Source organism: Mesoplodon densirostris, chromosome 5 (assembly GCF_025265405.1).
Source record: "Mesoplodon densirostris isolate mMesDen1 chromosome 5, mMesDen1 primary haplotype, whole genome shotgun sequence".
Taxonomy (NCBI): Eukaryota; Metazoa; Chordata; class Mammalia; order Artiodactyla; family Ziphiidae; genus Mesoplodon; species Mesoplodon densirostris.
In genome coordinates this window covers 105,509,893-105,526,852 of record NC_082665.1, presented here as the reverse complement: position 1 = coordinate 105,526,852, position 16,960 = coordinate 105,509,893, and the positions used below count along the sequence as shown (strand labels likewise).

Genomic DNA, 16,960 nt, shown 5'->3' with positions numbered 1-16,960 from the left:
GTGAATAGAGCATCAGGAAAAAGTTCCCAGACAGCACCAGGGTGATGTTTCATGAGGCGAAGGTGTCAGAACTCTGGAGAGCCACATCTAAGGAAGGCCATTTAACTGCACATGGGCCACCCAGCAACAGGTGGGGCTCAATGGATATTTGCCAGGATTCTTACATGTTGATATTTCACCTTTGTGTTTTCAGAGAAAGTTTACCAAGGAATGAAAAGTGCAATGATGATGTTTGAGACTGTGGCCGGGCATTCCTTCAAGTGTGTGAGTGAACAGAGCATCCAGCTCTCACCCCACCTTCAGCTGAAAACAATGAATATCCAACTTCAAGCCTTTGATTTTGAAGGCAACCACTTTGGAAATGGTAAGTTAAGGGATCATGATGTCACAAACATAAACTTCTGAGACCCAGGAGTAGTTTCAAGTTGTTTTTGTTTGAAGCTTTCAAAGGGACAAGAATCACATGAATTTCCTAGAAGAGTATGATTCCACTAAGCTCTCAGGGTCAAGTTTCTCTGGCCAACCCTCCCTCCCACCATTGTATGAGTCAATACCAGCCTCAAAATCAGACACTTACACCCACTCATGTCCACTGCCCTCCCACAGCAGAATACATTCTTCTTGTCTGACCAAAATACACATTCTGACTCATTTAAACACACACACACAGTCATAGTCAATCAAAGAGTCAGAAAACGCCATCAGTAACCTCCCCTGAGCAAGCTGTTGAATACTGGTAAACCCAGGTGTCTTTGGAGAACACCTTAAAAATCCTGAGTATTTAGTGATGTCTAAACTTCAAGATTTCAGAATAGATTCTTTCCCACTTATGGAGGGAAAAGAGAAAGTTGTGATCATTCTAGACAGAAATACACTCTGTTGGATCCCCTCTTCTCAAATCCAAGCTGTTCCACCCAATAGTGCTTCCTCATAGTTAGTCTTAGTTTCCATGCAACTTCTACTTTGGGTTTTTACCACCACAGAGGGAAGCAGATTCTAGCAAGAAGGCCAGGGGCAGCCCAGGGTGACTTTCCAAAAAAGCCCTTTTCTCCCCACCAGGAAAACAGTATTACAAGGGTTTCTACATATGGGCAAGAATTGAACTTCAGTTTCTAAAACATCTCTCTCATAATAAGTCAATGACATTATGAATAGTTCTCAGCTATCAAAATTAGATTTAGCTAGAGGCGTAGCTGTAAGTTAAATTTCTATAACATGAGTCTGATTTCTACTTGAATTCCACTGTAAAGCTGAAAATGTGTCTGGCAGAAAACTTCTGATATACCTGGTGGAAAGCATTCAGCAAAGGCAGTATTAAGTGTCACTTGCCTTGGATCTCCTGATATCTGTAGGTTTGGTCTGAGTCCTACAATCTCTATCTTAATTTTGGATGTTTACCAGAGTCCTAAGATTAAATATTAAAATTTGCTAGTAGGTATTTCCCCCACTCTGTCATCTTGTCTCAAAATATCCAGTTTGGGAAACTCTTTTAAACATTTATTATGAAGGCTTGAAAAACCTCTGTATTTAATCATGTGGTCTTAAAAATAAGGCACACACTTTCTCTTCCTCCCCCTCAGAACCTGTGTATAGAAGGAAGTAAGCAGGTCTGGGAAACCTCTTGGTGGCAGAGATGAGAAATAAAAACCTTTTAGCAGCACACCTAGCCGCTATTAAGCAGTGCTCACGAGGAGATGTAGAAAGCTATCTTTTCATTTTTTCCTCTCCCTCCTTCACCCTCTCATATAAATAGTCACAAAACCCTATCAATTCTACCTCCAAAATATTTCTCTTGTTCATTCCACTGTCCCCACTTCAGCCCAGCTCCTTATTCCCAGTCTTTGCACCTCAAATTTCACTAAAGGTGCTCAAATATGAAGTTATATGTCATCCTGTAAATCATATTTTCTACCAGAGAGTAAGAGAGGAGAGAAAAAGGAGCAAGTTAAAAAATAGAAGTTACCATACAATATGGCATTATAAAAGGCATAAGTACAGAGGCCATGGGAGTGCAGAGGAAGGAGGCATGAGGAACACAGTGTTGCAGGAAGGGGCTCAGAGAAGTCCTGACAGATGGGTGACCCTTCAACAGGGGCTCGGAGAACTGGAGAGGAATCCAGCAAGTATAACTCTCAGCCTTGTCAAAGAGAACGGTCATCCCAAACAGTAGGCCCCTGACCCCCTTTCTCAACCCCTTCTCTCTAAAATCTCGGAGCCTGCAAAAGGTCTCTCCGGTACCGGGAGCCCGGGGTGTCCAGCAGTCCCTTCAAGAAGCACAGAGTTTAAATAGAAAACTTTGGCCAGGTGATATGGTCCAGGTCTGTGTTTCCAACGTTGGGAAACAAGGCTCCCGTGCTTACCCTGGCTTGAGAGTCAGGACACAATTCTGATCCTGACCCTCTGGACCTAACTAGTGCTCCTCAAAGTTGGATCTGCCTCCCAGCCGTATCACAATCACCTGGGTCCCACCTCCGACCTGCTGAATCAAAACTGCTTGGGTGCGGGGCCCGGGGATCTGCAGTTTAAGACACCCCTTAAGGGATCACAGGCGCTACAAGTTTCAGCCCACTGTAGTGACCCCTTCCCTTCTCATCGTCACCTGTCCATACGTCTGAGGCATCAGGGACAGGCCCCACAGCTCCATCTCTCGCTCAGTTTCCTTCTCTGTGAAGCTGAGGCGGGCAGGGGCAGTATCACTTCCCAGCATTGTGGCCAGCCTGTAACACCTGTTACTCTGACTTCAATTACAGCGGACGAATGCTTCAGTGACAGAAAGAGGAGAGAAATCCCTGTGGCCGTGGGCCTGAGTATCGCAGCATTGCTTGGCGTTTTGCTAACAGCATGCCTGGTGACCAGAAAGAGGCCCAGGAGAGAATATGAACGCATGTAAAGCCCCACCTTCCTCAAAATGTGCAAGGTTAAGGCCTTGGGAATGCTGGCTGTATATTTAGCCTGAAGTGAAGGGATCAACTTTTCTAGTTGCCAACCCCACCCTCCAAATCTGATTAGGAAATTAGCATTCCACCAAAGGCCATCAGGCTAGCTACAAGACAGCTCCCACCCCACTTCTTCCTGGGTCATATGGGCTTGAGTTCCACCATCCACACCTGATAATACAGGCCTGGCTGTGAGAATTAGGGACAAGAGGCAGGGATGTGAGCAGGGTCCTGTGTGAAGGAGAAAGCAAACACCCAAAGGGAAGATTGTGTGAAAGACATTTTCAAACTACACTGCTTTTTCGTATACATTTTTAAGAGTCTCAATATCTAGTTTTTTTAAAAAACTTTTTTACTTTGAAAACACCTATCCATTTCAAAATAAATTCTAAAGTGATTTTAAACTCCTGGATTTTGCCCAACTCCTGATTTACTTAAATGATAGCCTTGATAGACTATCTTTTTTTTTTAGGTTGACTGAAGGTCTTTTTATTTTTTTAAAAAAAATTATTTTTTTATTTTTTGGCTGCATTTATTTATTTATTTTTGGCTGCATTGGGTCTGTTGCTGCATGTGGGCTTTCTCTAGTTGTGGCGAGCGGGGGCTACTCTTCCTTGCGGTGCACAGGCTTCTCATTGCGGTGGCTTCTCTTGTTGTGGAGCACGGGTTCTAGGTGCGTGGGCTCAGTAGTTGTGGCTGGCGGGTTCTAGAATGAAGGCTCAGTAGTTGTGGCACACAGACCCAGCTGTTCCGCAGCATGTGGGATCTTCCCGGACCAGGGCTTGTCCCCTGCAATGGCAGGGGGGCTCTCAATCACTGTGCCACCAGGGAAGCCCTGGAGGCCTTTTTAGACTATCATTTTTAAAAGGACATATTCTACACTGTTCTAATGTATTATTAGTAAAAAAAAAAAAAAAAAAAAAAAAAAAAAACTAGAAAACTTCCCAACATTCCATTTTTTAATGTAAAGGATATACCAAAGATCTTGGCAAACAAAAGAGGCTTCATAAATGTTAGTTCTCCAGTCCTTCACCTTAATTTGTTGTCTGCCTTCTTAATACCCTTTTTCTGCTCTGTCTCTACTTTTCTTTGATTTTAGTGTATCCTTGTAGATTTGTTAGCTTGGGCCATAGTCGGGGGCGGAGGTAGGTAAAGCATCTAAACCGTCAGAAATGGCAAAGAGAAGAGGTAGATCTACCCAGATTCTTATCCACTTTCCCTTTTTAGCAAACATTTACCAAAAACAAAACAACAAAACAAAACAAAACAAACATAAACCAGGAAATTCCTGATTGGGAGTGATTGGTGTCTGGAGGGAAAGTTCTATTAAAATATGGCTTAGAATGTTATTCATGGTTTTCTACTACGTTGACTGTTTAAATAGCAGAACTGGGATTGGTCTTTCAGAGAAAGGGGAGAGTAATGGACTTCTGGATGTTTTTAACTGTTTTTACTAACAGAAACTGTTCTTGTGTTTCTGTATTTTCCAGAGGTGTTATTCATTATTTTTAAGAGGAAGTTTATGAAAGTTGGCAACCACTCTATAACCACTGCTTATCTAGGATGTGTACTGCTTTCCTTTGAGGTATTTTAGCTCTCTCCACTTTCTCAGAAGTGAGGGGGTGGGGAGGGCACACAGCAACTTCAAGAGAGCTTCAAGAGCCCTTGAAGATGGCAGGAGGGTGAGGACATTCCTGTTTCCTCCTTACACCAGGAGGTGTTAATGCAAATCTGGGATGTGAGGACCCAGTGTTCCCCAAAGTGACTCGGGTTGAGCAGCAAGGGCGTGGCCTCGGAGAGATGCCATCTGTCTTCATCTCCTTCCTCCAGTGGGTGTCAGCCAGTACCCACACTAGACTCCCATTTCCAGTTCAACCTCAAGTGTGCTTGTTAGGTTCTATACCACAGAGCATGGGTTGTTTATTCACCGTGCCACTAACCACCCTGTAGAATGACTAAAGGTTCTAGTATAGAAATTTCTCCCACAGCAGAGGAAAATGAAGTCGAATTAAAATCAAGAAGAGAGGGATAAGGCAGTTCGCTTGAGTTTAATTTTCCTTTCTACCATCTTCAATGAGTTCTTTGGAGTGACGGCTGCTGCTTAGACTCCTGTGATCTACCCCTCCCCACACACTCCAATTATCTTTAAAATTGCTTTGAATTAACATTCTAGTAACTGAAAAGAACACAGGTTTCCTTGGAATGATTTGTAAATAAATGCCTGGATGCATTATTGCCTCACAGTTCTGCCCACTGTTGCAGTGATGTCCCAGGAGGGTCCTAGAGGGGAAAGTGCTGGGATTGGGATTGTGGTAGACTGGGCATCTGGAAGTGGCCTCCTCCGTGTCCTGGGGTTTCCCCCGCCCCCCTCCAGCCCCGCACCGTGCTGCCTCCAAGTCGTCTCTTAGGGCTGCAAGGCTTACTGCAGAGTGCTGCTTGTCCCTTTCTGAGGTTGGGGCAGGAGGCTGCTGTGTAGGACTCCGGGAAGCCTCACAAGGAGCCTCTGATCCTCTCTGGCGGCACTGGCCCCTGACCTTTGGCTCTCCTGCTGCTTGCCCTTCCAGCTGGTTTCAACTCAGTTTCTCCCTCCTGCTGACGGTAGAACGCCTGAATTTACCCCTCTCTCTGCAACCTACCTAGAGACAGTAGAAACCTTCACTAATGCCCACATGGAGATAACCTATCCATTGTTCATTTTGGTGTACAGTTGACCCTTGAACGATGCTGGGGGTCAGGGCACCCACCCTCCCACGGTTGAAAATCTGTGTGTATAACAGAGTTGGCCTTCTGTTTAGGTGGTTCCCTCTGTACCTGCGTTCCTCAACCACCTGCAGATAAAGTAGTACTGTAGTATTTAATGTTGAAAAATATCTGCCTATAAATAGACCCGTGCAGTTCAAACTGGTGTCCTTCAAGGGTCAACTGTATTTCCTTCTCAAGAATATTGTTTTACAAACTGAAAGCACACAGAAGCCACAGTTTGGTATCCTTGTTCCATAAGCATTTCTCTATGCTGCTAGAGGTACAAAGTGTCATTACTACGGCTGCTATCCTGAATATGCTATCAACATTACACAATAATTTACGTAACTATTCTGTTATTATTGGGAATTTTTATTGTTTCTAGGTTCTCACAACGATAACGTGAATAAAGAATTATGTATGAATTACATACAAAACAGACATTGATTAACAAATGTGTATCAATGTGTGCCTAAATTTTGGGTTTGCTTCATAAACTGTTTAAAATGGTTATAATTTATACTTCACTACTAATTCTTAATTTTTAAGAAACAAATGGGAGCAAAAACACGTAGGTTGTGAAAAAAATTTTAAGCCCTGCAGAAATATATGAAATGAAAAATTGGAGTTAAAATAGTAACTAGAGGGGCTTCCCTGGTGGCGCAGTGGTTGAGAGTCCGCCTGCCGATGCAGGGGACACGGGTTCGTACCCTGGTCCGGGAAGATCCCACATGCCGCAGAGTGGCTGGGCCCGTGAGCCATGGCCGCTGAGCCTGCGCGTCCGGAGACTGTGCTCTGCAGCGGGAGAGGCCACAACAGTGAGAGGCCCGCGTACTGCAAAAAAAAAAAAAAAAACCACCAGTAGCAATCAAAAAGACATAACCTAATGCAATAAACATTTTAAACTGATGAACAACAAAGATACAAGACTGAGAGGAAGAGTGGAGAGGCGCAGCTGAGTGGGCTTCTAACCCTTCTGGGTGGGCTTCTAACCCTTCTAACCTCCCCAGTACACCTACCCCAAGGAGCCATACTGTGAAAGAAAAACATCCTGTGAATGCTGACTACTCTTCCTAAAACTGGAGAGAAAAAGAGCAGCCACTTGGGACTTCCCTGGCAGTCCATGATTAAAACTCTACGCTCCCAATGCACGGGGCCCAGGTTCGATCCCTGGTTGGGGAACTAGGATCCCGCATCTCTTCAAGCTAGGTAGGAGTAGTGAAAATGGCTACTGCGGAGACAAAGCAGAATAAACACAGACTGCTGGAAATGAACTGGGGAGCCAGCCCCAAACCAGAGGACACCCCAGTCTGTAGCTAGTTCCCAAGGTATAGAAAAGAAAATAGAATCCAATTAGTTAGCTCAATGGGAAACGAGTAAGATGAAAACAAACTACAAGACTACAGTGCAAAATTACTGCAGTGAAAAATAATATAAGATTAAACTAAATTATAGATTCAGAGTTTTCATTTTGCAAGATGAAAAAAGTTCTGGAGATGGATAGTGGTGATGGTTGCACAAAAATGTGAATGTACTTAATGTCACTGAAGTGTACACTTTAAAACAATTAAAATGGTAAATTTTATGTTGTATATACTTTACCACAATTTTTAAAAATTAAAGGAGGGAGGGTTAGAAAGGAATATAGTTGATAAAATACAAAAAGAAAACCTAACTCAAGGAACAGAGAGAAATACCTGTCAATTGTTTTTTTGACAATTAATAAGAATGTGAATTCCGTATAACCAGAGCTCATAGAGGAGAAGTTATAATGAAAGAGTGAGGTAAATAGGACATTTCACTCTTAAGAAAACAAATTGAGCATCAAAGCAACACACTTCCATAATAAATGGAAATAAAAGGCAGAACAGATAGAGCTGAAAACTGCATTATCTTTGTAGAGAAAAAGACTGAGTTAACCAGTTAATAAAAAATAAGATTATAATATTATAGGTAAGCTGCTAGGTATGAAAGCTATTCAGATCATCTAAAATAAGGATAACTGGTGCCTCTGAAGTACAGAGTTAAAAAATAAAAAGAAGATATATTTGATGATTTAAGAAGTTTTCCTTAAAATAAATAATTGAAGTTGCAGATTGAAAGTGCACAGTGTACCTATCCCAGGGTGGGAGGAAAAAAAAACCTGACACAGAAAGCTGAACATTAAGATATATCCAAAGTAAGCCATAGAACTTTTTTTTTTTTTTTTTTTTTTTTTTGCAGTACGTGGGCCTCTCACTGTTGTGGCCTCTCCCGTTGCGGAGCACAGGCTCCGGATGCGCAGGCTCAGCGGCCATGGCTCACAGGCCCAGCCACTCCACGGCATGTGGGATCTTCCTGGACCAGGGCACGAACCCGTGTCCCCAGCATCGGCAGGCAGACCCTCAACCACTACGCCACCAGGGAAGCCCTAAGCCATAGAACTTTAAAGCTAAAGAATTCTTTAGACATACAAACTCCCCCTTCCCCTAAAAAAAGCAAATCACCTGTAAAGGGGGAAGGTTAAAATTGGCCTCAGATTTCTTTACAATAACATTTAAAGCCAGAAAATAGACCAATGTCTACAAAATCCTAAGGGAAAGTGTGGCCCCAAAATAAAATCTGAGTAAAAAGGTAATAGACCGGTATCCTCAAACATGAAATAATTCAAGGGATACAGCACAAATAAGCTCTTCTTAAAGATACAGCTTGACAATGAAATTTGATCAGAGAGAAGCCACATTACAAGCAAGGATATCAGCAAACATCTTTCAGAAATAGAGAAAGCACAGTTTTGTTTTGTTTCTTAAGGCATTTAATCTATTTGAAGAGTTAAATATAAAAAGCATTAAACAATTATGGATCTGAGATTTTATCATTCCTTCTCATATATAAAATGATATATGTGCATGCTTATTCATCACAGAATTATTTGTAATATCAAAAGATTAAAAACAAAACAAGGGTCCATCAATCTGGGACAGATACATTCCACAATAGAATACTATACAGTTATAAGAAAAGAATGAGAACATACATGTTTGTGTATGTATAAGGAAAGTTATCCAAAATACATTGTTTAAAAATGTATAATGCATAATAGTGAGGAAAATGGGAAATAAAGTATATTTTCACTTTTGCTTATATCTGAAACATTGGAAATATATAAGAAATTAAATAGTTGCCTAATATTGGCAGGAAGAACTAAGAAGATGGCACAAGGGTAGAAATGAAACTTCTCAGTGTACAGCATTTTGTATTATTTTGACTTTAAATAGTGAATGTGTTCTAAATTTGAAACGAATTTTTAGAAATTATAGGAATTATACTTATCAAATAGAACTGAAATATTGTAAACCTGAACAATGTTTCTAAAAATATGTATAGCTATTCAGAATTTGAGTTGGGAAGACCAGAAATAGAAGGGAATCTGTTAGTGCTAATCTTTCAAAACAGAATCAATAGATAATGTGTAACTGGAAAAACAGAGTTTAGAAAACACGTCTCTAATTTATTTTATTACCTCTTAATGCATTTCATAATCATTTATTTATTTTCTACTTGTGTATTTTTGTCTCTTCTTTGAACCTTAAAAAGATCTTTTATGCAACAATATTTCCCATGGCAAAGACACGTTTATTTGAAGTGCAGTAATTCCTCTAGTTTTGTTTGAGTTTTTTTCTTCTGTGAAATTCAAGTAACATTAAAATGAACAATTTTGGTTAAAATAGCATTTGTATGATCCCATTTTGATAAAACCACTTCTATTTATTTTTCTACCTATCTATTCTTACAGTTGTAAAGAAAGACGCCTGAAATAATGTTTGTCCATGTTTTACCAATGATAAATGCTGGGTAGGTGGTTTTCAGGAGATTTATAATGAGCATATATCATTTTTAAAAATACAATGATTTTCTTTAAGCATACACATGAGCACACACACACGCATACACACATATATTTACAGAGGAAACAAATGCCTTAAAGATTTATGGTGATTAATTCAAGTGGAAGAAACATGGTGATTGGATAACTATTTTCTTTGTTTACTTTTTTGCATTTTGAAGATGTTTAAACAATGTCATATTAAATAGTATAAAACTACATAGAAAGTAAAAGTTGCCTCTATTGCCATCCCAGTCTTCCCCCAGCTTCTTGTGTATTTTTTTGCTCTAGGCACCCATGCAGTGCTTCACAGATCTTAGGTAACTTCCCTGTCAGCACATGGAAATCTACCACATTCCTTTTGATGGCTACATCATAGTCTATTGTATGAATATACAATTGTAAATTTTTGATGGATATTTAGATTGTCAATTTTCCTCTCATCAAAGGAGATTATTATTACATATTTTTGTGTACTTTATGAATATATCTTCAGTATAAATTCCTAGTGGTGGAACTGCTGGAACGATAAGTATGTGCTTTACATTTTGTTTTGACAATTCTATATTTTTTTTCCAAATTATTTTAACTTCTTAGATTATGTTCTTTCCTATCTAAGAAATATATATAAATATTTACATGTACAATGTTATATTTAATATAACAAAATTATATATAATTTTAACAAATATGTAAATAACAAAATTATCATATACTCTAAAAGGATTCATGAAAAGCAACATTTCCCTGTCCCTCCTCTAAGAGACAAAGCACTTTAAGTAGTTTGAACAGTTTCTTATGGTAACTATCTCCATAATTCTCTAAAAAATAATAAAAAGCTTATCCTACTATTTCCTAATTTATCAGCTTTAAACCTCTTGCAATGGAAGATAAGGATTTAATACTTCTTACACCATCCTTTTTATGGTTATATCACTGTTTTTTGTTAAATCAATAAAGTATGCATAATTATAATGTAAATATTGTCCACTGCCAAATCAAATAGTGTACTACAAGCACAGTTCCTGTCTTGTATAGATTTAGTTTTTTTCCCAGGAGTCTCTAATTACCATTCCCTCTTCCCTGGCCCCTCCTGATTCTTTTTACTTGGACCTCAGGTGAGAATTGGGTTAATGGTGATTCTTGGTTCAGGACATAATTTCAATATTGGTTCATGGAAGACCTCAAGGGCATATCCTCTCATCTGCTCTGGAATAAGATATAGATATAGTTCTCCATTTATTTGTATTCAATTAAGTTCCCTTTTATTCCCAGGGCCTTCCATCTTTCTCCAGTCAAGACTGATTACATTTTAAATGAACTGAATAAATAGTCTCTAACAGAATAAAGGAAAAAGAATTTTGACAAATTTGCAAACTTTCACTTTTAAGCTCTCATAAATAATTAGGTCTATTTTCTAATATTTTTGGCTAACTAAAAGCAATAAAACAGAACTGTAAGTGTGACAAAAATGAATGTTTTAAAAAGTGGAGAAACATCACATGTCTTCAAGAGATAAGGTTTACGGTGACACAGTCTGTTTTACATAAGTACATCCCACTTTGCAGAGAGCAACACCTGGAAGAAAACAGGACTAACAATTATTAAATATTTATTAATTTCTGAGAAGAGAAAGTTATCTTATTTCATCCTCCAACAATTTAATATATTATTTGCTTCCTTTATAACTGAGTAAATTGCAGGGTTAAATAACCCTCCCAGGTTCACACAGTTAGTGGTGGAAGCAAAAGTCAAGCACAGGTCTGACTCCAAAGCTCATATTCTCCCCAGTCTAGCCTGCTTTCTGGTCTGTCCTCACTAAACCTTAGTGGCCGTATTTGTTTTTTCTCTTAGTGGACGAATGTTCATCTGACTACACAATTGTGCTTCCTGTGATTGGGGCCATCGTGCTTGGTCTCTTCGCAGTGGGTTTGATTGTCTATGGAATCCGCTTAAGGCGTGAATCTTCTGGATACCAGAGAATCTAACTGGTGCCCCGAGGGAAAAGAAAAATGTGCAGTTTAGAGAATTCTTTCATTGTTTCCAGGATGTTGAAGACTTCCCTTGGAGTGTGGGTCCTTCCAACCATGTAAACCACTATCTTTCACAAAAACCAAATTTCTGACGTAAGTTCAAGCAGTACATCAATTTCAAAATAATTTTTGTTCATTTTATGAAAGATCAAGTGAGCTGTTTAAGAATATTTTCTAGTTTCCTTGAAAATATTTTAACCAGAGTCAACATTTGAGATACATTAAATTAACATAATGTATATAAAGTGGTATATGCTCTATATTATAAACCAAAGCATCAATTGTAATTAATATTACCTGTGTTCACATTGGGGACTTAATTTTATCCTTGATCTTTTCCACTTTTAAAAATGCTTCTGCTTTGCCTGTAAAATGTATTTTCAGTGCTTTTACTATCCATGTTTTGTAAGATGTATGTGTCTGTCAATTGACTTACCTCCTTTTCCACTTTAAATGTTTTCTAAAAATCGTCAAAAAGAACAACATATCATAGGTTGTCTAGATATTTAATGTGACACCAAGAGGAATAAGATCAACTTATATTTTTATCTTAATGACTCCTCCAGAATCACTAAAACTAAGAATTAGGTGGCTAAAGGCAACAGAATTAAATAATAAGCAAGAAACAATAATAATGGCCTTTCACTATTGAACACATATGTGTCAGACACTAGGCTAAGCAGTTTATATACATCTCATTTAATCTTCACAACTTACATGTGAGTAAACTCAGACTTAAAGAAATTAATCACTTAAATGTCACCCAGCTAACAAGTGGCAGAGCCTGAATTTGATTTCCTGTTGGTCTGGTACCAAGGTCTCTGGTCTTTTCACTACACCAAATTGCCTACAAGAACAATGACAATAAGTGCTGCCTGAAGCCTCATACTGGCATATGCTCACTTTTACAGAGGAAATTATTTTGTCCAGAATCACGAGAGATTATGGTACATGAAAGGAGGGCTTAATGGGAAATAAAATAGCCTATCTTTAATGAAGTTCTCTACTCCCTCGAAGAAAACTGAGAGGCTCTGTAAAACATTCGTTTCTCATTTTTATGGGATTGTTAAGCTGTGAGTCTAAGGATAAAGGAATGGAGTAAATTTCTCAAGGCATTTTTTATTTCTTTGAAAGAGAAATTGAACTGCTAACCAACTTTTCTTTCTTGAATGTAGATCCCCCTCTTGTGGTAACTTGCTTCTTCTGCAGTTTTATGGCCACATTTTCACTCTAGTTCACGTTTTTCTGTAGAGCAGCCAAGAATTTTATTCCTCCTTGTTTTTACTTCCAAAGAAATCTTAACAGAAAAGACCACACACCCCTAGCATTCGTTAGTAAAGGAATAATTCAAGTCACCCTGGAGAACATATTCACTTTCCTGACTTGTTCTCTTATGGCTCAGTAGGTTTGGGAAGGACCTGCCTTTAGTCTTAATAGAATATTGAATTGTATTAAAAGTTTTTGTAATAAAAACTTACCTTGGAGATTTATGTCATTCGTTCCTTATAATTCGGTTTTTGTGCTATTAAAAATTTTGTTTACAACCTTAGTGGAGGTTGTTGCTTGAATCAGTAAGTTAAATCGTCTTCCTAGAAATAATTTATTTTGTTCTATCCTCCACTGCCACATTATTACTAGGTGTGAAGACCTATTTGAGAGAAACTGAATTTCTGAGAAGATAAACCATATTAAAGTTATAAATTAAATTTCTCAACTCTCAGTCCAGACTACCTGACTGGATTACTGGTTTATTTAAGTGCTGCCACAATTACCCATTCATTCATTCATCCAACCAACATCGATTAAGGACTTCCTAAACGCCAGACAGTCTAGTAGGGGCTGAGATAAATCAGAAGAGGTCCTGTGTTAGTTATCTATAGCTGTGTAACAAATTGCCCTGAAACCTAGCAGCTTAAAACAACATTTATTATCTCACACAGTCTCTGAGGGTCAGAAATCTGGGAGCAGCTTAGCTGGATGGCTCTGGCTCAGTGTCTCTCACCAGGTGGCAGTTCGGCTGTTAGCCAGAGCTGCAGTCATCTGAAGGCTCAAATGGGGCTGAAGGATCTACTTCCAAGTTCACACCATGTGGCATATCTAAAGGGTTGCTCACAACACGGCAACTGGCTTTCCCCAGAGCAAGTGATCCAAGAGAGAGAGACGACCACCTAATCACAGAAGTTACATGCCATCACTTCTGCTGCATCCTGTTGGTCACATTGACCATCCCTGGTACAATGTAGGAGTGAAGACCAGGAGAGGTAGAAATCAAGGGAGGCTGTCTTGGATGCTGTCTACCCCACGTCCACTGTCAAGGTAGAATTACTGGTTTACTTCTGCGGGGAAACTCGGGTATAGAAATTCCAGTGCATACACAAAGAAAAGTGGTTTAATAGGAACCTATACAAAAGGTAATAGGAGCAGGGCTGATTCCAGCCTGCTTCCAACTCTGCCCCAGATGTAGCACACCCCCAGGAGAACAGCCTCTCAAGCCCTGGCACTGATAGTCTATGGACCAGCCACTGCTCGGGCTGACTTGCCTTTCTACGAAGGCTAGTTGTTGGCCCATGCTCTGTAATATTCATTTATAGCTTTGCCCCAGGAATTTGTTAACTCTCCTGTCCTCTGTCATAATGTAATCCAAAGTGATCTGGACTGCACAGACATCCCATGGAATATCATTGAACCACTACATTGATGACATCATGCTAATTATACAGGACAAGCATGGAGCAATTATTATGCTGGACGCCTTGGTTAAACACATGTGTTCCAGGAGGTATGAAGATTCAGGGACTGACTACTTCATTGAAGTATTTAAGGACACAGAGGATCAAGGACATGCCAGAATATCCCCTCCAAAATAAAATACAGATGTTTTTCGTCTTGCATCCTTTCCACAAAGAAGGAAACACAGAGCCAGTTAGGCCTCTTTGGGTTCTGGTGACAACATTCTACAGCTAGGAAAATTCCTCTGGTCCATTTACCAGGTGACATAGAAAGCAATCAGTTTTGAGTGGGGCTAGATCAGGAAAGGGCAGTACAGCAACTCCAGGCCACGATGCAATCAGCCCTGCTGCTTGAGCCAGAGACTCAGACAGACCTTACGGTGTTGGAGGTTTCAGCAGTGGGCAAAGGTACAGCACGAAATTTTTGGCAAACTCTAGTGGGAGGATCATAACAGGCCCTAGGCATTCTGGAGCAAGGCCACGGCCATGCCATTTGCATCAGAGAAATATATACCCTTTGAGAAACAGCTCTTGGCATGTTACTGGGTCCTGGAACACTTGACCTTGGGACACTAAGTGACCATATATCCAGAATTGACCATTTTTGAGCTGGATTCTGTCAAATCCACTAAGTAATGAAGCTGGATGGGTCTAACAGTAATCAATTGCAAGATGGAAATGGTACATCCAGGATCAAGCCCAAGCAGGTTCAGAGAGCATGTATAGGTAAGAGAATCTCTTTGTTTTAGGAAATACACATTAAAGTAGTTAGGAGTAAAAAAGGGCATCATGTCTGCAACTTACTTGCAAATGGTTCAGAAAAAAAAGTATGAGTATATGAGTGTGTGTGTGTGTGTGTGTGTGAGTGTGTGTGTGTGTGTGTAGGTACACGGAGAGCAAAAGATAAAGCAAATGTGGTAAAATATAAACACTTGGGATTTATAGGTGAAGGGTACTCTTCTTGTAGCTTTTCTCTAAGTCTGAAGTTATGTCAAAACAAATCCAAAGTATGTAAAAGCGTGTATAATAAAAAGCTGTCACTATCCTGCTATCCTGTCCCTGTCTTGGAGCCAACAACTTTTCTTTCCCAGAGGCTATTGCTACATACATAAGCATGTATGTTTTTTCTTTCTCCTATTTTTACACAAATGATAGAATAATAACCACAGTTCTGCACATTGCTTTTTTCACTCATCAATGAATCTTAATATATGAGTACATATAGTGCTGTCTCATTCTTTTTTTAGTGGCTGCATAGTAATCCATTAAATGTATATCCGTACATTTATTTAACCAGTCTCTTTTAATTAGTTTGTTATTTCCAACAATGAAACAATAAGTTTCCTTAATCAGACACCATTTCAAATATCTGTGAGTATATCTTGAGTGATTTCTAAGAAATAGCTTTGCTAGTTTCAAAAGTTTGTGAATTTGCTTTTTTTTTTTTTTTTTTTTGCGGTACGCGGGCCTCTCACTGTTGTGGCCTCTCTCATTGTGGAGCACAGGCTCCGGACGCGCAGGCTCAGCGGCCATGGCTCATGGGCCCAGCCGCTCTGCGGCATGTGGGATCTTCCCGGACCGGGGCACGAACCCGTGTCCCCTGCATTAGCAGGCAGACTCTCAACCACTGCGCCACCAGGGAAGCCCATGAATTTGCAATTTTGATAACTATTACCAAAGTACTCTGCATAATGGTTGTACCAATTTTCACTCAATAATGATAACACTCTCATGTCCCTAATTACAGTGTTATTAAACGTTTGATATATGCTAATGTGACAGGTGAAATGTGGTATATCATTATAGTTTTATTTTTTATATTTTTTATAAATTTATTTATTTTATTTATTTATTTTTGGCTGCATTGGGTCTTCATTGCTGCGCGCGGGCTTTCTCTAGTTGCGGCAAGCGGGGGCTACTCTTCGTTGTGGTGCGCAGGCTTCTCATTGCGGTGGCTTCTCTTGTTGCGGAGCACGGGCTCTAGGCACGCGGGCTTCAGTAGTTGTGGCTCACGGGCTCTAGAGCGCAGGCTCAGTAGTTGTGGCACACAGGCTTAGTTGCTCCGCGGCATGTGGGATCTTCCCGGACCAGGGCTCGAACCCGTGTCCCCTGCATTGGCAGGCGGATTCTTAACCACTGCGCCACCAGGGAAGCCCTATAGTTTTAATTTGTATTTCTTTGATTTGTAATAAGGTCAAGTGCCTTTTACATTTATTTACATTTCCTATTCTGTGAACTCCTCATATTCTTTTTTTTTCTTTATACTTGTTAGTTTCCCCCTTAGCTTTATTGAGGTATAAGTGACAAACAAAATTGTATATATTTAACATGTACAATGTGATGAGTTGGTATATGTATACATTGTAAAATTATTACCACAGTCAGGTGATGAGAATACTTAAGATCTACTCTCTTAATAAATGTCAAATATACAATACCGTATCATAATTAGAGTCACCATGCTATACATTAGATTCCCCAGAAGTTATTCATCTTATAACTGAAAGTTTGTTCCCTTTGACCAGTATCTCCCCTTTTTCCCCCACCCCTCAGCTCCTGGTAACCACCATTTTACTCTCTGTTTCTATATGTTTGACTTTTTTTTTAAATTCCAAATATAAGTGAGATCATACAGTATTTATCTTTATCTGGCTC

At 39.6% G+C, this 16,960-nt stretch overlaps 1 protein-coding gene across 1 annotated transcript in view; it reads left to right on the top strand.

The window, feature by feature from the left end:
- LAMP3 (lysosomal associated membrane protein 3) overlaps positions 1-11,531 on the top strand; it is a 32,549-nt gene extending 21,018 nt beyond the window's left edge. Inside the window, exons 6-7 of the mRNA XM_060100071.1 lie at positions 194-364; positions 11,398-11,531. Coding sequence (XP_059956054.1) covers positions 194-364; positions 11,398-11,531 — 305 coding nt within the window. The remainder of the gene's footprint in view (positions 1-193; positions 365-11,397) is intronic.
- Positions 11,532-16,960: the final 5,429 nt, after the last annotated feature.